The 21232-nt window shown below is 48.1% G+C and overlaps 1 protein-coding gene across 1 annotated transcript; it reads left to right on the top strand.

Moving 5' to 3' along the window:
• Nucleotides 1–789: 789 nt before the first annotated feature.
• On the top strand, nt 790–21213 carry BID (BH3 interacting domain death agonist). Its single transcript, XM_050323910.1, is given in 8 exon segments — nt 790–847; nt 13574–13688; nt 14629–14697; nt 16328–16437; nt 16439–16539; nt 17453–17598; nt 18895–19098; nt 20298–21213. Coding segments are annotated over 6 exon segments (582 nt in total). The 5' UTR covers nt 790–847; nt 13574–13688; nt 14629–14688; the 3' UTR covers nt 20310–21213.
• Nucleotides 21214–21232: the final 19 nt, after the last annotated feature.

Here is a 21232-nt window from a genome sequence, read left to right as displayed (position 1 = left end):
GTAAGTATTGCTTTAAGCAGAACTGTGTTAAAGCGTAAGGCTGTATTAAATACCAATTAGTTTAAGTAGGACGATATTAGTTAAACAGGACTATATTACTAAACCTGGAAGGAGGTTGTAGCCAGATGGGGGGCGGCCTCTTCTCCCAAGCAACCAGTGACTGAACGAGAGCACATCATAGTCTTTAGATGCACCAGGGGAGGTTTAGGTTGGACATTAGGAAGAGGTTTTCTCACAGAAGGGGTGATTAGACATTGGAATGGGCTGCCCAAGGAGGTGGTGGAGCCACCATCCCAGGAGATGTTTAGGAAAGACTGGCATTCAGTGGCATGGTCTGGCTGACACGGTGGTGGTCGGTCACGGGTGGGACTCGATGACCTCAGAGGTCTTTTCCAGCCTAATCGATTCTGTGACATTAAGCCCATAAAACGACATTAAACGAAAACTGAAATCCCATTTGTAAGGAAGGGAAGTGGCTACAGATGGGGCACAGACCAGGAGGCTTCGCCCAAGCAGCAGCACGAGGTGGGGATCCGTCAGAACTCCGCAGCTACGCTGCCTGCTCCCGCCCGGAGCGGATCCCGTGCCGGGGAATTGTGCTGTGTTGGGGAATTGTGCCGTGTTGGGGAATTGTGCCGTGCTGGGGAATTGTGCCGTGCCGGGGATTCCCCGCTCGGGCGGCCCGCGGGGCTCGGGGCGGGCCCGCAGCGCTCCCGGCGCGGCGCCCTCACGGCCCAGGCGCGCGCGGCCGTTGGCGGGGCCCGCGGGGCGGGGCCGGAGCGGAGCCTCTCAAATACCGGGAGAGGCGCCTTCACCGCCGCTGCCGAGCGCTCCAGCCCCGCTCCCGGTGAGTACCGCCCGCGCCTGCCCGGCTGCGGGACACCAGCATCGCCCCTCCGAGAGGTCAGGGCCGCCGGCGGTGTCGGGGCTGGGGCCGGGCCCGCCGCCTGTCGGACCGCGGGGCATCCGCGCCGGGGCGGGCGCTCCTCGCAGCCCCCCGGCCTGCGGGGTGAAGGGACCCCGCGGGGGGGGGGAGAGGGGGCGTGCGCGCCTTCTGCTTTCCCTTATGGATGCTGGGAACTCCTTCTGGTCCCCCCGTTCTCCCTGAACTCCTCTGCCCTTCTCCCTTTGCCTTCGTGCCCGCCGAGCCCGGCCTGGCGCTTTATCGGCGCGGTGGTTTCTCGCTTTGCCGCGTTTCCCGCTCTGTCTCCGATGGCCGTGGCGCTGTCCCACCCGTCCCTCCGCCCGTGCTGGCAGCGACCCTCGGCTCTGCCGTCGCCACCGGCCCCTCTGTGCTTCCCCCGCCGGGATCCAGCCGCTCTCTGCCCCCCTCTTCCCCGCTTCTGTCCTCCCTCCCGGAAAAGGGGCTATCTCATAAACCATAAAAAAGCTCCCTCTTGCCTTTGGACTACGTGGTAAAGTCCAACACATCGCCCTCAGTCCCTGGTGAGAGTTTTCGCACTGGAGGGGTGTTTGCTGGGCAGGGAAGAGGAAGGAGTTAATCCTGTAGCGGCAACTCCGGAGGGACCCGCGCCTGCCTCAGCCTTCCAGCAAGAGGGATGTGGGAGTGGCAGCTACGGCGAGAAAGCGAGGCGAGAAAGGATTTCTAATAATAGCGTTAAAACTTGTAGGAAAAGCTGGTGATTGATACGGGTGAGTCAGCTGAGTGTGTGCTTTTCTGCGCTCCCGGTGCCTTCCCCGGTGCTGTAGGTGTCCGGCTGAGGTGGTGAGCGCCCTGGGCTGTCCCTTTGTTTCGCGTGAGGAGCGCTCACGTTCCCGTGGCCCAAGGACATGTTCGATCCAAGCTGGAGCTGGAGGCTGGGCGATGTGCGAAGCGGGAAGGAACTGAGTGAGCGGCACCCCTTCTTTAGGGGGGTGTTTCTGTAGTGCACGTGGTCTGGTGATGGTCTGTAACTTGGGGTGGCAGTGCCTCTCGAACTGATGGGTTTGGGGGGCTTCTTGTCTTCTTTTAAAGCACAATATTTTGTAGCTTTAAAAAAAAATAAAATTACAGGACCTCAGAGTTATTTAAATCACCGAAGTCTTAATTCAGAAAGTCCATGCTTATTTCAGAAGTTGTGAACTTTTCTTGGTGTTTCTTGGGGTATCTGGGCCAAAATCTTTCTTGTGGGAGACCTGTTATCTTTTCATAACCGTTAAAATGTTTGGTGGAGGAGGGAACAAAGTGGTTCCCCAACAGAAAATAATTTTTAAGGTTTTTGTTTTGGTTTGGTTTCTTCATAAAGGACTTTTTGCAAAAGTCCACTTGTGGGGAAGATTGGTTGGTGGTGTGTTTATAACTTTTTGTCACGAATCAGAATGAAACTGTTTTCACCTGCCTGTGGAAGTATAACATCTGAGAAGGTGTTATTTTAAAAGAAGGGGGTTTTCTGTGTGGTTTGGTTTTATTTTCCACTCCTTTGCAACTTCTTTACATAAGTTTAGTGCTGTTCAGGGTCTTCTTTAGGATAAAGCTTTGCAACACCTATTGCTTGTGATCTCCTCTGTGCCTGTAGTGTTTCACAAAAACACTGGGGGAATGCACTGTATAAAAAATGACATTCTAACACTGTGCTAGAATTTGCTTGGATTTCTGCAACCCACTTTCCTGTCTTCCCTTCTAGGTCTCTTGTCTGTCATTATAAAGCATTTCTGTTGTGCATGTGCAAAGTGTAACAGGTGATTGCAGACCTTGTGGATAGGCTGCCCTGCATCAAGAAAGGTGGGTGTGAAAATCCCCCCTTCTGATTTGGCAGCGCCTTCTTGTTTGCACTGGGTGACATTTGCTGAATTTATGAAGAGAAAATATGACTGATTCTTGGTTAGGTGGTTTTGTTGGGTTCCTGCCCTCCCAGTTTCTCAAAATCAGATTAGGCCAGCTGAAACTGTGAGTTCAGCTCAGTTTCTCGCTGCAGCAGAACAATGTGCAACACTCCACCAGGGCTGCCTGTGCAAACCTGGACTCTCTGCTCCTGGGAATTGGGCATGTCTGTACCCAGCACCGGGATGCTACACCTCTGGATAACGTGAGGGCCTTGTAAAGGTGCTCAGTGTGGCTCTTTATTTGTGTTAGCTCCCAAAACAGTAAGAGCTGTGATATATAATTAGGAAAGGTTGGGGTGTGTGTGTGTGTTCACTGAGCACTCTCAGCTGGGGTCATGTTATGCCCATGTTGTTTCCGTATATGTTGTGTTTCCTGTGTAACAGGATGACAGGAGTCATCCACATTCAGCAGTAGCCTGAGGAGCTGACAGATCAAACAGATTTTTTTTTTTCCTGTAATAGAATGGAAGTGTTTAGACTGGAAGCAGGGAGACACATAAATCTAGTGACTGTCAGCTCTGGAGACCTTCCTGGAGCAGCCTTGTGCTTGGAACTCATTGCTTGCCCTATGCCTCTTCAAAAGGAAGAGAAGGGACTGTCTCTAATACCAGGTTCATATGCCTGATGCAAGGGCTGCTGGGGGAGCAGCTACTAGGTGTTGGCTCCTTGATAAAGCAGCTCCCTTGGCCTCTGGGGACGAACTACCAAGTAGGAGTGGGGTAGGGAGCCAGCCTGGTCTGCGGTTTCTCTGCTGAAAGGAATTGCCTGCAGATGAGCAGGTTTCATTTTCACCAATCACCAGTTCCTTGACTAGTGAAAGAGCAGAATTTACTATCAATTCTTGGTTTGGGTGGGTTTTTTGTTGGTTGGTTGGTGGCTTTTTTTTTTTTTTTTTTTTTTGTTGTTTTTTTTTTCAAAAAGCCTTCCTCTGTGTTTTCTTGGCATGCTGTGGCTTTTTGTCCATGGCAGATTACGGAGTTTTGGGGGCTGGAATTATCTCCATATCTGTGCGCTCTGTAAAGCATGTGCAGATATTTCTAATTAGTGAGTGAAACTCATGGCCAAAGGTGCAAAACTCTTGAAAACTGAGCCCCTGTTAGTTTTGGATGGCTTGTTTTGGGATTGGAGGAGGTTGCAGGGGGCTGAGTTCATCTTTAATTAAAACTCATTAGTAGGGATTACAGATTGTGCATAGATGGTCCCTTCCCCAGAGATTTTACAAGTCTGATTTTTCTGACCCAGAGTAGATAAGAAGGGTACAGGAAAAGGAGGGGTGAAAGGTAAAAAGACACGTTGAGTCATGCAGTGTCCAATTTCATTCTTTAGGTTTTGAAAGCAATCCATTAAGCTTCTGTGATTGCCTTGATTTGTACCAGACGTCTGTAGTGAACCATGTCCTGACACCCTGCTGTTATCCCGTCTATCCCGGGAAGTGAGCAGGACTCTGGCTGCCAGTGGTGTGCATTAGGCACCTCCTTGCACCTGGATGTGGTGGCACGGATTGCCTCCTCCGTGCTTTTTGAAGGAATTGCTCAGTGCAGAGCACAGGGGTGTGTTGTCTCTTTCACACCCTTCTTGGCAACAGCTGCTCCAAGAATCCTTCAGTCCCCTCCCCTCCAGTAGCCCCATGGCTGGGAGCATTGTTAGCACTGCCTTGGGCACTAAGTGGCTTCTGTTCTTGACCCAGTCTGCTGGTTTCTCTGTCTCTTTGCACCACTGTGGCACTGCATGGAGGTGCTTCCTGGCCGTGACAGGCTTTGATTGGACTGTCCTTGCTGACAAACCTGAGGAAAGGCCTGTACACCTTAATGCATCCTCGGAATGCTGCCCTTTCTCGCAAGGGAGGACAGTGTCATTGTGGCTTTAAACTCCTCCTACTCCAGTGTTTTGCTGACCACTTTCCTTTAAAATTTCAGAGCTTTTATTCAGCCTCACTGAAGTACGAGCAGGGGAGCTGGACTGCGTGTGCAATCATGGCACACACCGATGTTGAATTTTTAAGTGTCTGCAAACCTGCTGTATTTCCTGATAAAACGCTGCGACCTTTGGCCAGTTGTTAGTATGCTCTTGCTGCTGTTCATGGAATGGGCAATGCCCAGGTCTCTCCATACTGGGCTGTTTTCTTCTCTCCGTTAAAGGAGAAAATTCGTTCCTTGCTCAGTGTAACTTCTGGTTAGTTCGGTGTAATTACTGTAACATCTTTAGATTGACAGCCACACGAAACGAATCCACTTAGATCAGCTACTTGCTGTGTTTCGGTTTTGTCTTCTCTTCCTGTGTTTCAACATCAACCTGTGTTTTCTCCCAAGTTAGAACTGAAAGTGAAATGGTTTTGTGCCACTTCATGCACAGTCATGTATTTTCTCCTAGAAAAAAAAAAAAAAAGACACTTTTTCACTGTGTTTTTAGACCTGCAGCTGTAGCTGTTGAGTGGAAGAAGCAGCATGCTGAGGCATCTCCTGTTTATCTGGCACTAGGAAATGTGTGCTCCTGGAGGCAACTGCTCTGCAATTCTGCTGGTAGTTTCCAAATGGCTCCTGCAGTGTTTCTTTGAAAGGGGGTATTTCCTTAGCTGTGTATTTTTGTTAAAGGTGTTTAAAAGAGGTAATGCTTTCTTTTATGCTCAGAGTGTTTGAGGCGCTGCTGTCAAAAAGGCTTTGGTCAGGGTTATGAATGCCAGTTTGAGTTACCATCATTTATGGCTGCCTGGTTTGATGCACAACTTCCTCTTAAAGGTTCTTGAGGGTGTCCGGGCTCCTGTCATAAGAGATGATTTTTTTTTTGTCATTTTTTTGTGGCTTTTTTTGTTTGTTTGTTTTTGGTTTTTTTTATTACTGATTTGATCAATTTAATTATGGTGGCGGAGTGGGAGGTTGCAGCGCAGCACAGCGGGAGAGTGGAATCAAAGGACCAGTGTCAGGCTTCCCTTCTGGGGATTGTCTCTCTGGCTGTTTGTGCTGGTATGTGGTTTTTTCATAAAAGTGAGGAACGTAAGAGATGTTTATATCTGTGATATGCTTGATGTTTAGGAGGAAGGGAGCCAATTTAAAATTCATTTTCATGTTTTGGAAAAGCTGTCAAATACTGAGACAGGGTTGTGTATGCTTTCAGAGCACACAAGCATGCAGCTGTGAAGATTTGCCTTTGTATCCCGTCTTCCATAAATACTTTAAGTCGTTTATTTGGAGGGTTTTTTTGTAGTGAATGTTGAGAGTCTGATTAGGTGAACAAACAGACTACACTAAAATAATTCCAGGGAGTACCAGTGAGAAAAATTGCCCTCAAAAGTAAGTTGTCCAGTGCACTGAGCTGTTGTTTAGTGGCTCCATGAGTGCCCTCCTGGCTGTTGCAGCAGCATCCTTGTTTGAACTGAGCAGGGAGCTTACCAAGTGCTGCTCTCTGATCCAGTATTTAAACTTCACATTGAAGCATCTTTATAGCTGCTGTTTGTTTCAGAAAGCAGTGCAGATATTCCCGGTACTTACGCGTCTGGAAAAGGACTTCTTGTCTGGTCATATGACCTGAAGGTAACCAAGGGCAGAGAGAATGCTACCGTTAGTGGCCACCTATGCCCATACAGCTGTCTTCTTGATTTATTTATTTCTTTTGATGTTCTTAGTTTGCTTATCTAACTTGCCAGTCAGGCAAAGGAAAGACAGATTTACATTCCTCTTTGCTGTTGGTGTCAGCTGTGAAATGCATCAGAGGTGCAATATGAAGTGGCATTTCTGATTTACTGACTAATCTGTGCTCATGCTGGCACATAGCAGTAGTACATGTGTTAAACTAAAATAAGGAGGATTCATTTGTCCTCTAGGTGGCATGGCAGTTACTGTATCCAGTCCCACTTTCTGAGGTCTTTCGGCTGGCAGAGCCTGTCCAAGGAGCACCTGCATCTGTCAGAGGCACTCTTGCCAAGTGATGAGAGACTGTCTCTGCTGCAGGAACTGATCACTTTGCCAGTGCTCAACTGTAAAAGAGTGCCAGAGTGCAAGGGTCCAGTGCCCATGGCCCAGCAGGGGCATCTTCCCAATCCACAGGCAAGGCTTGCATTTCCCTGAATGGACGCTGTCACTTGCACATCACCTGTGCTGGCTGCAGTTTGTCCTCGATGCTCACCACTTACCAACGTTACTGAGGAGCTCCCTGCTCTCAGTCTGTTTGTCCTTCCTTTGTAGTGTCAAAAGACTGGCACTGTGATTCCTCAGTCCTTTCTCTTTTCCAGTCATTTCCAAGAGACAAACAGTTAAGAACTGCTTCGATATCTCCTGTTGCTGTTGCAGCTGCTGGGCTGGCACAGTTACACTTTTGAAGACGAAGCCAACCCTGTAACGACCACCACCAGTCTTGAGTGTGAGAGTGCCTTTTTGTCAGAGTTTGCTCTGCTTCCTCCTTCCAGGTCCTGAGGAAATGTAGAAGTATTTTCTCAACCTTAACAAGGAGGTGAAACGCAGGGTGGGCTCACCTGGCTGGAGTTACTTTTGCTCAACACCAAAAGGGAAAAATTCAGCTCAGCCACAGATCAAAAAAAAAACCACCTGCACTGTGATAGTCAAGATGCAAATCTTGCCTTTTCCTCTTAGTCATAGCCATGCCCAAAACATGGAGATGTGCAAATTCCGTTTGGGTTTGGCTCTAGTTAGCTGAATTAAAATCCCAGCTCCAGGCTTTGGGGCAGTTTGAGCTGCAAGCTTCCTGCTGACTCAGTTTAAGCCCAGCTGTGCCTGTAGGCTGCCTTCTTAAGAATAAACAGTGTTGTACTGCAGCCCTTGTCACTGATCTGATACAGAAACCACAGCGATCAGAAGTTCCTGCCTACCTTTTTTTTTTTTCCTTCTCTTTTTTAAAAGAGAATTAGTGAAATGGCACTGTTCCTTCTTATTCATTCATGTGCTGCCCAGGGGCTGAGCAACAGAGCATTTTGTGCTAAACGAAAATAGTGGTTGATGAGGCAGTTGGATGTTTTTCTTCCTGAGAAGTCAAGGTACTGCCCAGATAACTAGAACATTTCTGCAATTCATGAAATGGCAGTAGACCTTCAGAAACCGAAATAAATCTGTAACAAAAAGTCCCAACTGACACCTTCTTTTTACTGTCATCTCGAATTTAGTTTTCTGAAAAAGTGTGCAAGGTATTTCTAAATCAAAATAGAGTACTTAGTGTCCAGGCTGAGATGTTGGCTCTACACTTAAACAGCATAAAGAAGCAAAGATAAAAATGCCCCAGCTAAGGAAGTAGTCAGACAAGCATCTATTGGTGTCGTGTCTTTATGTTCCATTTAGCGTTTCAGTGCCACTCAATACTGGAAGATAAATAAGCACTGAAGCTGTTGGGAGCAGAAAGTGTATTCAGCATGTTTCAGTGTATTTTTACATCAAAGGCGTTAGGAGTAAACTGCTTTGTGTTGGTGGTGGGTTTTGTTTTCCCTTGCTGGAGTGATTTGTAATAGCATTATTTGCATCTTAAAGGAGGATAATTTGAAGCTGAAATGAATAGAAACAAGAGCTGAAAGGCTCGTGTAAGCGGCAGTAGTGCTTGAGAGTAGCAGGGAGAGGTTGTCCTGGTCGGATTTCAAGTAGTCTTATGATTCCTGACAAACAGGGTGTCTTTCTTGAGAGCCTAGCAAATAAATCGCAAGTGACTGAGGGATGAGGTCTGTCCTGCTCTGGCCCACTGAGCTCCTGGCATCTCCAAGTATTCTGCTCATGGCTTGTCGGTTTTGCCGCCTCCAAAATGAGCTGTTGATGTTGTATCCTCCCTCAGAGGCAAATGGACAGAAAATACCTCTAGTTTGGAAACAGTGTTCCCTATGGTGGAGGAAGTCCTGGGACTCTCCAAGCCAATAGCTCTGGTGCTACCAGGTGGTACCAAACCATCCCTTTGCCTTCACAGCAGCATGTCTATGTGCATCCATAGATATCCAGAGGATCCTGTTCTGCCCATCCTTCACCTGGCTAATACATTGCAACCTGTGTGCCCCCACCACCCTGCTTCTCTTTCCAAAGCCTAAAGCAAATTCAGCTTTAGGAATGCAGTGGGTCTCAGATGAGGCAAACACTGTTACAGGCTGGCATATCCTGCAGGGTAAGTAGTGACAGGAACAGGTTTTCTGTGGTTATCACAACACCCTATTTATTCATCTCAGCGCTGTTTTGCACACCAAAAAGGTATCTTCCCTTTTGCTGTCAGTTCTGTCTCTCTCTCTCTCTCTCTCTTTGCAAGGTCTGAAGTGTGTGTGCAGCAGCTGTGGGAGTAGTCAGGCTTCTTCCATAGCTAGGGAAATAAGAGGAAAAGCTCTGGTTATCTCGTAGTTGGGCTGTTTAGTTCTTGGTGGGTTTATGTGCTGGAAATAGAGCATTGCAGGGTGATAGGGATTCCTTTGGGGACTTTAGTGCTACGGACACCAGTGGCACAGCTTAGAATATCCTCAAATAAGGAACTTCATGTGTCTGTGATGCTGTTTCTCTTCCTTATTTTCCAGTAATGACTGGTTAAGTAAAGTAGCTGTGCCTGTGGCAAGTTTTCATGAAGACAGTGAGATTGAGTGGTTGTGGCTTGGTGCGTGGGTTTAAAATGTCAGGACATATCAAGTACTCAGTTTCCCTGCCTGTAAAATGACACCTTGCTCTGTAGCTCAACAATGAAATGTTTGCCTGCAAGACAGGTAAGAACCACCGGGTCCAGGAAGGGACAAACAGGCACTGTTCCATTTCTTCTAATAATGATGTCATCCTGAGTGCTAAAACCACAGTTCTTATCTTTCAGCTGCCAGGCAGGGAAAGCAGTACACAGCATGGAAGTTTTTGACTCCTCAGTGACTGATGGTTTATTGCAGTTTCTGCTTCAAAGACTTTAATTCGCTCCTAACTCAAATGCGAGACACAAAGATAAGTATCTTGACAACTCACACAATTAGGCCTTTGATAGTGTGACTGTCCAGGTGTTGGTAAGGGAGGTGTCTGGGAATCCAGACAAGTTGTTAAAGGAGTCAGTCCTACAGGCGTGTGGCTTTCCTGCTGGAAGGAGCATGTTTTCATAACGAGACAGTGTCTGATACAGCTGAGAACAGTAACTCCCAGGCTGAGCTGTGAGGAGAGGCGAAGGGTCTGAGGGGAAGTGACGGTAAGCAGAGACATTATTTGTGAGGTGAATTCTTCTCTGAGCTGTCTTGAAGGTGTAGCAGAAGTGTGGAGCAGAGATGAAACCTGATTTGCGGGGTGGCTTAGCAGTGTTGCTGTAGGGATTCTGGGACAGCCCTGGGAGCTGTTGAGTGTCCCCCCCTCCTGCTCCCGGCCGATCCTCGCAGCCAGCAGGAAGCTGCTGCTGACACAGCCTGCGGTGCCGGAGAGCAGCAGAACCCCACGCTGGGTTTGGTGCAGGTGACACTTTGCCTGCTTTGCGGCTGTGCTGCTTCCATTGCAGGGAGCACCGAGGGTGGTCTCTGCCCAGCGCAGCGATGGCCGGAGGTGGCGTGGCACCATCAGCAAGGGCTGATGTGGGAGAAGTGCTAGACAGCACACAAGGCTTTTCCCTTGGCTTACCCCTCACTGCATGATGGAGGAGAAGATGCAGGTGTGGAAGAGAGGAAATTGTCTTGCAGTCCTGCCTCTCCCTTTCCTCCACCCTGCAAAGTTGCAGTCCTGTCTCTCCCTAAAGCCCGGAGTCAGGGGCTTCTGGTCCTGCCTGCTGTTGCCACCCCTCAGTGGTGGGCTGCAGATGGGAACAGTTGCTCTGGTGAGTTCATTGTGAGATTTAAGGATGATGTAAGGTTAATTTGGGGATGAGAGGGAGAAACAGAAGATGGGACATCACACCCAAATGACCTGTGTTGTTGGAGGGCAGTGTGTACTCAGGGTGTACTCAACCCCATCTAAAGAGTTGTGATTGCCTTGGGGGAAGCCTTGGAGACTTGATTTGTGGGAAGCATCCACAGGATTCACTTGTGAAAACTGGCTTGTGTGTGGGTGGAAGGAGGTCTGTCCTTCTGTGCTGACAAGTGGCTGGTGGCTGTGCTTCTCTGACTGTAATTATGTTTAATTTGTCCTGCATCCCAATGCAGTGTCGAATTGGAATGAACATCCCTACACTGACTCTGCAGAACTGATCTAGGGGTCCTAAAATTGTGTTTAAAGTACCTCCTTCATTTGTTTTCTAAGTAAGAGATAAAGAACTGGTCCAAAAAACTGGTTGTAATCTTATCTGTTGAATCTATTCAAGGCATCTAGTGGTTTCTCAGAGGCAGCTGCTAACACATAAAGCTCATTTGTCTAATGAGTGAATTGAAAGTGTGAAAATGAATAATGTATTAAAATTAATTGGTATTTCAATTAAATTTTGTAAAAATTCATTCCAGGCTTTCAGCAGCCCTAAAGCAGCCTTAGCAAATGATCTAATTTTATTCTGAATGTGAATGCAGATGGGGTTTGTAGCCTTTATTCATCTTTTCTCATTCTTCAACTAAAGATTCCTTTTACCCAGTATAAGGAAACCTTATACCTTTACCAGTATAACGAAATCCACCAGAAATGGTCTTAGATTGAATCTAAAACTACCAGGGTTCCAAAGTCTTAATGATTAAAATCTTCAGGTGGCATCAGCATGACTGCATTTGACTGTTTGGGGTTTGCTCTTTAGGGGTCTATGGGGTTTGGTTTTTTTGAAATTCCGTTAAGGAATTTGACTTCTCAGGAGGAACTTTGTGACTATCCAAGCCCTTTGCATTGATTCAGAGTAATTATGTAAAACTTGAGGTTTGTGGAATTACTAGTTAACTAAAATAAAAAATAATTGTCCCTGGATTGTAGTAACAGGAAGGCATTTTGTGGTGTGGGAGAAATCCTTTTTCCTCCTCTCTGGCCACCCAAGCAGAACTTTGTTAGCTGAGGGCAGGAACCCTTCAGGGGCTTTGACTGCCTGGGTGGTCAGTCTTTGATTTAGGAAATTCAGTTCATGAAATTATCATATTCAAGCTTCCTTGTCTCAATTTTTGCCATATAAGTACTTTGGAGTGTGCTGGAATTTTTCATTGTTCTTTTTTTGTTTTACCTCTGCTCGTGTGCAGGAGAGGACAAAACTCCAGTTTGCAACTATGATGGGTGACTTTTTTCCTACAGTCTCTATTTCTGGGGACTTTGCCCAGAGCTGAGATGATCCCTGAGGGGAGGGAAGAACCTCACACATTGAAAGTCTCTTCTCCCTGCACTAAGATCTTGTCAAGGTGCTCTACCTGTGCAGCACCAAGGGAGGACTTTTTTGCTGTAACCAGCATGTGAGGATCTGCCTCTTTCTGAAAATCTTAAGTGCTTTCAGAACACAGTATTTGAGTCTGTAGAGGCAGACAGGCACCTTTCCTGCACGCTTCCAGGAACTGATGTGTGGAACATGCCCGGGCTTGATCTCCTCTTGCAGCCTCTAATCAGTAAAGTAAGCTGGTGTGGATGGTGCAGAGGTTCGTGCCAAGCTGCTGTTCCCTGGGCACGCCCAGAAATAAACCTGGGTTGCTTTGTTTGACTTGCATTTTGTGCTCTGGGAAGGGAGCAGTGTGCTGCTTTTCCTTCCCAGACTGGAGTGGTCTGTGCCTCTTCTTCTAAAGCAGGGAGTGGGAAAAGACAATGGTGTGTCTCTTTTTGGTGGTCTCTTACCATGAGTGTTCAGACTGAATCAAATGAGTTTCCTGACAGTATGAAATAGTGTGACAAAAAATGTAGTGGATCTGGGGTTTAAAGCCACATTCTGAGCTTGCCTTGGAAAGATATTAGGTGGCAAACCCCCCAAGGAAGTATCTTGACTTCAATTTCTATTCCATCCTCTTGCTGTAAGAAAAGATTACATTGGTCCCTCTATAGGATGATATTTTATTTAGTCTATTTATCACCATCTGTCAATGCTCAGCTCTCCCTCCAGCAATTTCCAGGAATTCTCAGCGATGAGAAAAAGTAGGTCATCCCAGCACAGTTGGGCTGGGTTTGGGGGGAAGAGCTTTGGCTGTAGGGCTTTGGTGAGTAAAGAATCTCATTGGTGCTAGTCAATCTGGCCACTTGTGTGCAGCTGTCAGCTGGAGGGGCTTGTGTTGCATCACTGCTGCCAGAAACCTGGGAGAACATTTGCCCCTCCACGATGGAGTGTGGTGTGAGCAGAGGGTGGTGCAGCTTCTTGCACCGTGAAAGACGGGCAGGTCTGTTCAGTTTGTACTTCTGTTACAAGGTCAGCTGGCTGCTCCCAGCCCAAATTATCCAGCAGGGGTTTGTCTGACCGGCTGGGGAGCCCTGCTGTGGTGCCACACCAAGCTTTTGGCACAGGCAAGGGCTGGGTGGGGAAGGCGGCACTGATAGAGCCCCAGGAGGCTGCTGTGAGGAATGTGGTTTCCCAGGCAAATGGCATGTGGTAGAGGAGGCTTGGTACTACTTCAAGTTTCCTGTGGTCTAAGCCATGATGCTTCAGAAAGTGGTGTTTAACTCAGACAGGAGTTAATAGCAGAGGATATCCACTGTTTGCCAGTTGTAACACAAACACCTTGGTTTTGGTCTGGATTACTTCAAATTGAAAATAAATGTTATCTGTAAAACCAGACTATGTGCAAGCTGAGGCTTTACCTACCCTACAGAAATTCTGCTGGTGTGGACACCTCCCGAGGGGTCTGCACAAAGCCAAAGTCCTGCCACAGACTTAGTGCTAAATCCCCACTTTCCTCTTCATCCCAGGCTTCTCTTTCAAGTTCTCAAACCTGAATTAACATCTGTCTCTCCTCCAGCAAAGTCAAGACCAGGAGAAGGGTCACTTCTGACCTGTTTCAGAACTCTGTCAGGTCCCAGAGAAGAGGACAGAGGGGACTGCACTCTCCCCAGCCAGCACTCTGTAGGGTAGAGGTGAGTAGCAGCAATGGAGATTTGAATGGAACAGAGGGAAATACAAAGCAACAAAGGCTTAAGCCTGTGTTTTAGCCATGAGTCTGACATAACAACTCTTTGAAAAGAAGGGCTCATGATGAAGAGGGAACCTGTGGGCTGTTGTGTGTTTTACATGTATTTGAGATTGTGTTTTGCCCTTGGACTTTTAAGAGCCTTTAAAAAGTTGGGCAGTTCATAGTCTCTTGAAATATTACTGTGGTTTGCTTCAGAGTTTGAATTAATTTCTGCTTTCACTTCCTCCCTCTTCTCCACCAGCACACTTAGTTATTTGAAACACAATTATGAGGAGTTGTTACTGTGGAAGGGGATCATTCATCACGAGCCCAGGTTAGCAGGCCATCTGCCTGGGCTCCTTAGTGCTTTCTCCCCACTTTTGGCATTAGGTGGGAAGTACTGAAGTGAGCCTGAGTATCCCATGTATCTCTGGCAGAGGGCAGGGGGAGGCTGACCTGAGGTGCTGCAGGTGTGCAGTGGTGTCAGCTGGGTGTTTCACTGCAGACTGTGCTGCTGTGCACGCAGAGTGCTCTCACCTGCTCTCAGCAGGGGCTCAAATTCCTCTCTGGTAACACTGCTCTCCATTCCAGCCTCTGGCTCTGTGGAGGGTTGTCCCTCTGCCCCCCAACTCCACCTTGGCTTTAAAGCCCCACTGGTAGGTTATGTCACTCCAGTGTCTGTGCCAGGAAGGAGTTTCATTCATGCTATTCACATTCACATACCCTTCTCACTGAGGCAGTTGTGGATTTCTCAGCCCTTTTTCATGCCTATCTCCAAAAATATGGATATGCATCACTAAAAAGGTCATTTTCTGTGAGACATGGCCAGATGCATGAGCACTGCTGAAAGATGTGGATTTATTAAACTTTTTTTTTTTTTCCACACTGTTCTTACTCTTTTGTAGGACAAGGAGTTCTGGTCTGAAGCAGAAGGTGACAAGAGCTGTTCTGTCTCTGAATCCATCATGGAACAGGTTAGAGTCAAACATGTTTGAAGTGAGCTGCTCACAGTGACCGGTGGTTCCCTTGTGCACGAGTGTTGGCTCAGGTCCTTCTCAAGTTTCCCAGAGTTCCTGCAGGGGCTCTGACACTGCCCTGAACACAGAGGAGTGGATGGAACAAGCCTGTAGTTTGCAAGCTGCTTCCTTGTTATCTCTCTGTGGCCCTCCCCGTTGAAACTGCAGGCTGGAGATGTAGCTATTTAAGAGACTGCAATGTTTATTGATAGAGCTACAAACTGCTAAAACTAATAAATCAAATTAATAGGCACAGCACTGTGATCAGTTTATTGCATAGTTTTGTGTGATGTTAAACACAATTATGAAGGTGCTATTTTTCACACTGAAATCTGATTAACAAATTGAACTGTTACTGAAATGCCAGTCATCCTGCCCCACCCCAGCTTGTGTTAGGATACAATTCTAACCCTCTGCTCTGCCCTCGCACAAGCCTTTCAAATGTAATGCGATAGAAAGTTTATCTGAGGTAAAGCCGAGGACTAGTCCTGTGGGTTGTTGAAGGGACTTCCAGTGGTGTCCCAGAGAGCTTCCATCACCAGGTGAACTTCACTACTGCCTGTAAGCATTGTGCTCAGATCATGGAAGATGTGCCTTCTGTTCACTTTGATCATACACCGTAATTTCCATTTGTTTCCATTTCTGAACTCTGCTTTTTGTTGACTTTGTTCCTCCTTTTCCCCGGTCTCTTCCCAAGTAAACAACCCATCCTTAATTACTCTCTATGCATTTTTCCCAGTTGTGCTACTGCTGCCCAGGCACTGTGGGTCCCGTATGCTATTACTGATGGTGTAGTTATGCAGATGGCCTTGCGAGGTTCCACTCCCCGAAACTCGCTATCAGTTATCAAGTTCCTCCTGGTTGCACACTGATCACCTTGTGCAGTTGGCATAGCAAGCCATCCTTCGTTAGCCATTTTTCTTCTCCCTAGATGAAACTAGGCCTAAGTATTTTCTCACAGGCAGACAGTCTGCATACTTGTGAGCAGCTGCTTGGCTCTGCACGAGGAGCTGAACAGGTTTATTATGGAGCTGGTTGAGGTTCCTTTGAAGGGGGAGAAGAAATGTGAACCTTGGGGTTTTTTGCAGGCTTATGCTGTCTGCTATCTCTGTTTCCCACCTTGTTACTGCTCTGCTCTGATTACATTGAAGGGGGGAGCTGCTGGCTTCTTTATGCACAGGAAGTAGAATGCCCAGTTCCCAAATACAGGGGGAAAATCCTTCCAAACAGAGACGTCTGAGTGGGGAAAGTGGATGGTTTTTGCTGAACACACGTGTGTTTCAAAGGAGGAGCTCTGATCAGGGTTGCTGTCACTGCCACAGCTGGGAGTGTGAGGAGAAGGTGAGCTGGCTCTTCCACCAGCAGTTTGTAAGAGCAGAGCCATCTGTCATTCACATACCCAGGAGTTAGCATGCATTTGCTGAAGTCTTGTGGACCCCCCAGCTACTCATCCTGCTACTCAGGATGCCCAAAGGAGACCACAGAGACGTGTTCAGGGTTGGAAAACACTGTGTGTGTGTAGAGCTTTTGAGTGGGACACGGGTGTAACAGTGATTTCCTTGCATTTACAATCAATGGATCTCTCCAGATGGAGCATGCACTGCTGTACACCTTCCTGGAGTCATCCTCTGACTGCAGGTTCAAAGACCAGCTGTGGTCCCTGAAAAGCCCAAGGCCTGTTGTTTTGGAAGGACCCTCCGGCCGGGGGGATCTCTCAGTCCCAATCAGGAGTCTTTGACGATGAGTTTGAGCTCCAGTGCGACGGCAATCGGAGCGGCCACTACCAGAACGGTGAGCTAGGTGAGTGTGCTTTCCTCCATCCCAAATGTCAGTCTGAACAGGGTGTTTTTCTTTCTCTCCCTTTCCTGTTTTTTGCTGTTGACTGTTTCACAGGAGTAAAGTTTTCTCCATTGAGAAACTTCACAATGTGGCCGTTGCTTGGGAGTTTAACACTTGGGATAAGACAGACTTTCTCTGCCCATGGATTTCTAGAGCACCCATAACCGTGGGCTTTTGCCTGCAGCACATGAGACAAGGGCACAAAGCTGGTTCTCATGAGAGCTGCCCTCAAGGAGTGTGATATTAAAGCAGCTAAGCTGGGCCTCGTGCTGCTCCTTAGGCAGTATCAGTACTGGGCTAGGATCTTGGAACAAGTTGTGTTCTGGTACTGGGTGAATCCCTTTCCGCTCCACCACTCTGGTGGAAACTCTTCCTCACTCAAAAGGTTTCTGTCCCTGCTCATTTCAGGGAGTTGGGACTAGATGGCCTTTCAAGGTTCCATCCAACTCAAACTGTTCTATGAGATGCTGTATTTTAGATGGTGCTTAAGAGACAAGTCATGACAACAAAGTCACTTCAATAAATCCTACAGTCATTTAGGTTGGGAAAGACAGTTTCTCAATTCCCCTCTCAGGGCAGGATGTTTGTTGGCTGTAGCTGTCCTGTTCAGATTTTGGCTGGAGATGTTCTAACATCCCCTGTAGTGATTTTTTGGGCTGCACACTTTACCTAAACCACAGATAAAAGATCTGTTTGTGCACTGTCTCTGTTAAGCAACTTGGATTCACTAAAGAAGTTGTGTTTAGAGCTGTCATGAATACTCTATGAGAAGGTGTTTGCTAATGGGGATGAGTGACATGCTGTGGGTCAGCTTACCTGCACTGAACCTGGTCTGGCTGTGGCCTGTGAACTAAATCCTGCTCTGTGTTGGCAGAGTCTGACGCTCCGGTAAATGAAGATGTTATCCGGATCATTGCTGCTCAGCTCGCTAAGATTGGAGACGAGCTTGACAAAGATGTCCAAGCAAACGCAGTAAATGATCTAGTGCAGTACTTTCTGAATGAGAGTCTCTCTAGAGAGGTGAGTGAAAAGCAACCTGGCTAGCAGTTCCCCTTTTGAATGTTGTGCATCCTTCCTGCTGTGACTCTGAAAAACAGCAAGGTTGCGACTTCTATATCTTGGCTATTTTGCTGATTTAATTCTTGCCATCTTTAAATTCAACCCAAACACTTACCTTTGGGGATTTGTTAGAGGGGATTCTGTAGCCTGTGGCAGAAGTTAACTGTGTAAATTTGCTTCCTTGGGCTCATCTCCTTTTTGCAGATGGTGTAATTACAGTTGTGGGTAGTTGTGGAAAAGGACTGATTTTCAGAGGCATTTTGTCCTTGTTCTGTTGGCCCAGTGACTTACCTTTGAAAATTAACTGTCTGGTTAAGGCTTAGTATTTGTCCTTAAGATCTTTGGACTTTGGTGCCAAGTCCTGTGTGTCTGCTGATCGTCACGTGGGTAAAAGTGGAGTAGGTTAGTGCCAGAAGCTTGACTCGTGCTTGTTACTGAACAAGATAATGGTCGTAGAATTGAGGGCCCACCTTCTTGCCAAAAAGGCAGGATTTAATGACTTTAACCAATCCTTTTGTTCGGTTGGTTTTTTTTTGTGGTGGGGGGTTTTTCTACTAGGGTTTATCACTACACAGCTAGATTCCAGCAAAGTCTGACCATTCCCCACTCTCGCTGCCTTGTTCTCCACCCAGTTAAGTTTCAGATCTTCAAGTTTATTGTCTAACCTTTTAGTCTTTGATAAGACTGAGATATAAACCCCATTTCTGACCTTGCTTTTTCACATTAGTAATATAGCTTAGTGTGTGCATATTGTTCTGTCTTGGAAAAACTGATCTTCCAGTGACCTTGGGAGCAAGGCTTGGACACCTTCACTAGCACTTCCTTATGTGAAGGCTTTTCTGTGAAACTTCCTCTGCCTTTTTCCAGTCCCTACCTAAGCTTGTACCCCAGACCTACGCTCCTTTCCTGGGAGCCCCAGAATTCCTTTACCACTTCAGGACTTGGCAGGCTCAGTGCAAACCCTGGGGAGGAGGGAGCTGTTGCATCCTAAGCGTGTAAGGTGCTGTCTAAATTTTCCAGTGGTGGTGTGTTGTCTCCCTTTCATTTTGTCTTGGGTGAGCAGCTGAGCTCAGAGATAGCGATCCTTACTGTCATTCAGGTGTGTAGCAGGCAGGCTGCCCTGCCTGGGAGGAAGGGGAGGGACATCCTGGGGATGTTGAAACAAGCACATCAGTTACCAGCAGTCCTGGCAGGCTGTGCTGAGACCCCTTTCTCCCCCAGCTGTTGCACTGAGATCCCTCTCCTCCTTCCATACAGGAGATAATGCGGCACATGTCTCGGGTGGTGAGAGAGCTTGCACAAGCCATCCCCTCAGACATGGAACAGGAGAAGTTCATGTTGGTGCTAGCAATGGTCTTGGCTAAGAAAATTGTGAATACGGTGCCCTCCCTTCTACACCGTGTCTTCACCACCTCTGTGAACTTCATCAACCAGCAGTTCCACGACTACGTTGTCGAAATGGTGAGTGCTGTCAAACTGCTCAGTGCAAGCACAGCCGGTCTCTCTGCTGCCCTCCTGGCTGGCCTGGGTTCTTCCCAGAGGGGTGGCCCAGCTCTGAACTGCCTGTGGGCTGCTGGGTTCCCTGTAGTGCTCTGGAAGTTGGGCCAGAAGGGAATGTCAGTCTCCAAAGATCAGTGTGCTTGAGGGGGTGTCACAGCTTCTGCTTGCCCCCCTCTCACAGCAGCCAGGGAACAGAGAGCTGTGACTGCTCCTCTCCTCCCTGCAGTCTCTTCAGGGAGCTGTGCCTGTAGGGCTTGGGTTAATCAGCCCAACCTGAGCTCTGATGGCTGCATATCTTAATGTCTTGATCCTGAGCTCTCCGCTCTTGACTTCCTTGGCTCCCCAGAGCTTGGCAGAACTGGAAGGGGAAAGGAATTGCCCCTGAGAAACAACCCTAGCAGAGCAACAATGAGAAATGGTCAGATCTGTTCTTATTTACCGTTGGAGCTTCAGCATAGGTGGATTCTGTGCAGCTCATGGACAAGGCAGGGTAGAGGCCAGAGCTTCACCTGTCCGGGAAGGGGAGAGAACACACATGTACTGAGACATGGTGGTACCTGAGAATGAGTTTGAGTGGTCGGGGCTGTGATCCTGCCACTCTGTGACACAGTGGTGGTGCAGCTGGGGGGAGCTGCAGGTCTGTGGGACACCTCTGTCCACTGCCGTGCTACAGGCAGCCTTGGCAGCCACCTGCAGAGGGGCTGGGCTCACCCTGTGCCCCAGGACTCAGCACCCTGTTCCCTGCCAGGCAGCAGGGCACAGTGTCACTGTGCAATGTCACTTGGCACTGCCCTTCCCCTTCACTGGCTCCAGGGCGCTGAGTTATCCCAGAAGCGGGTCACTCGTGTGGGACAGGCCCTTCCTGCTGCCCCAGCAGGCTCCGAGCGCGGAGCAGCAAGGGCAGTCGGAGGGCTGGTTATCCGCCCAGCCCAGGGGGTGGCACCGGGAGCGGGCTGGGGCTGGGCGCGGGGGGCTGTGCCGCAGTTCCCCCGGGGAAGGAGGGTGATGGCAGCCGAGCTCGGCAGGTGGCAGTGTCGGGGCGCGGTTCGCGACACGGGGGACGTGCGGAGGTCCCCGGGAGCTGCGGGTGGGTGGGCTCAGGGCTTGCCGCGGGAGGGGCTCCGCTGCTGTTAATGCCCGTTCTGTTTCTCTCCCTCCAGATGGGTGAGTGAGCTCTCCTGCCCTCCACGTGGAGAAATGGGATTCTGGAAGACTTTTCTTGGTGTTTAAAGAACACTTTATTTGCTTTTTAACTTCTGAGATACTGTGGAAGTGTCTCAGTATCTCCCACAGCTGTGAAAGGGATGGCAGAGCTCCATAGATAGGCTTTTGTAGACTAGCACAGCAGCAATGGTAGTGTGAGCTGCCTGCCAGCTCTGCCAGTACCTGTAGGGAGAACTGCTTGCCTTCTCTCATTTTACAATATTTTTTCTGGTTTTTTTGGGGAGGGCTTTTTGGTTTTTTTAGCAGTAGCAGAGTTTGTGCAGACCCTGTCTTGTATCTCCAGAGGCCCAGTGAGGACAGGGCCTGCACTCTGTGCTTTTTTTAATCAGCTGTAGCATTTTGCTTTAGTTATTCACTTTCCCGCCCTGCTCTTGCAGCTGAGCCATGCTGAGTGTTGTTCCCAGGAAGGCCTCAGGCTGTGAAATGGGTACAGACCACAAGGGGGGTGGGTGGAAATCAGGCCTATCTTGATGGGGCAGCAAGAGAAAACAGAGCCCTGAAGGATGGATGGGTGTTTGGCCAGGTAAAGATACTTCAGTGTCAATCACCATCCACCTGTGTTGGCTTGAAAAATAAAACTGACGTTGAAACTGTAAAGAAAAAGGCAGGGGTAGGCACAGGGCAAGTTTTTTTGGGAATGCAACCTGGATATACTTGAGAAAAAGTGGTATCTAATAATCACATCTCAGGTTCAACAAACTTGGACTCAGGTTGTTTGACACATAATCACACGAGGTGGCAAATTGCATCACCTGTGATCCAGCCACCTCACGAGTTTTGAAAGTTTGTAAATATTTTGTGGGCTTTCTTAAATAAAAATATCACTTCTTGTGGCACTATGGCTCATAAGAATTTCAGTTTCCACCTGGAT

Source organism: Myiozetetes cayanensis, unplaced genomic scaffold (assembly GCF_022539395.1).
Source record: "Myiozetetes cayanensis isolate MyiCay16 unplaced genomic scaffold, myiCay2020 scf3, whole genome shotgun sequence".
NCBI lineage: Eukaryota > Metazoa > Chordata > Aves > Passeriformes > Tyrannidae > Myiozetetes > Myiozetetes cayanensis.
The sequence above is the reverse complement of the archived record's forward strand: the minus strand, read 5'-3'. Positions and strand labels throughout refer to the sequence as shown.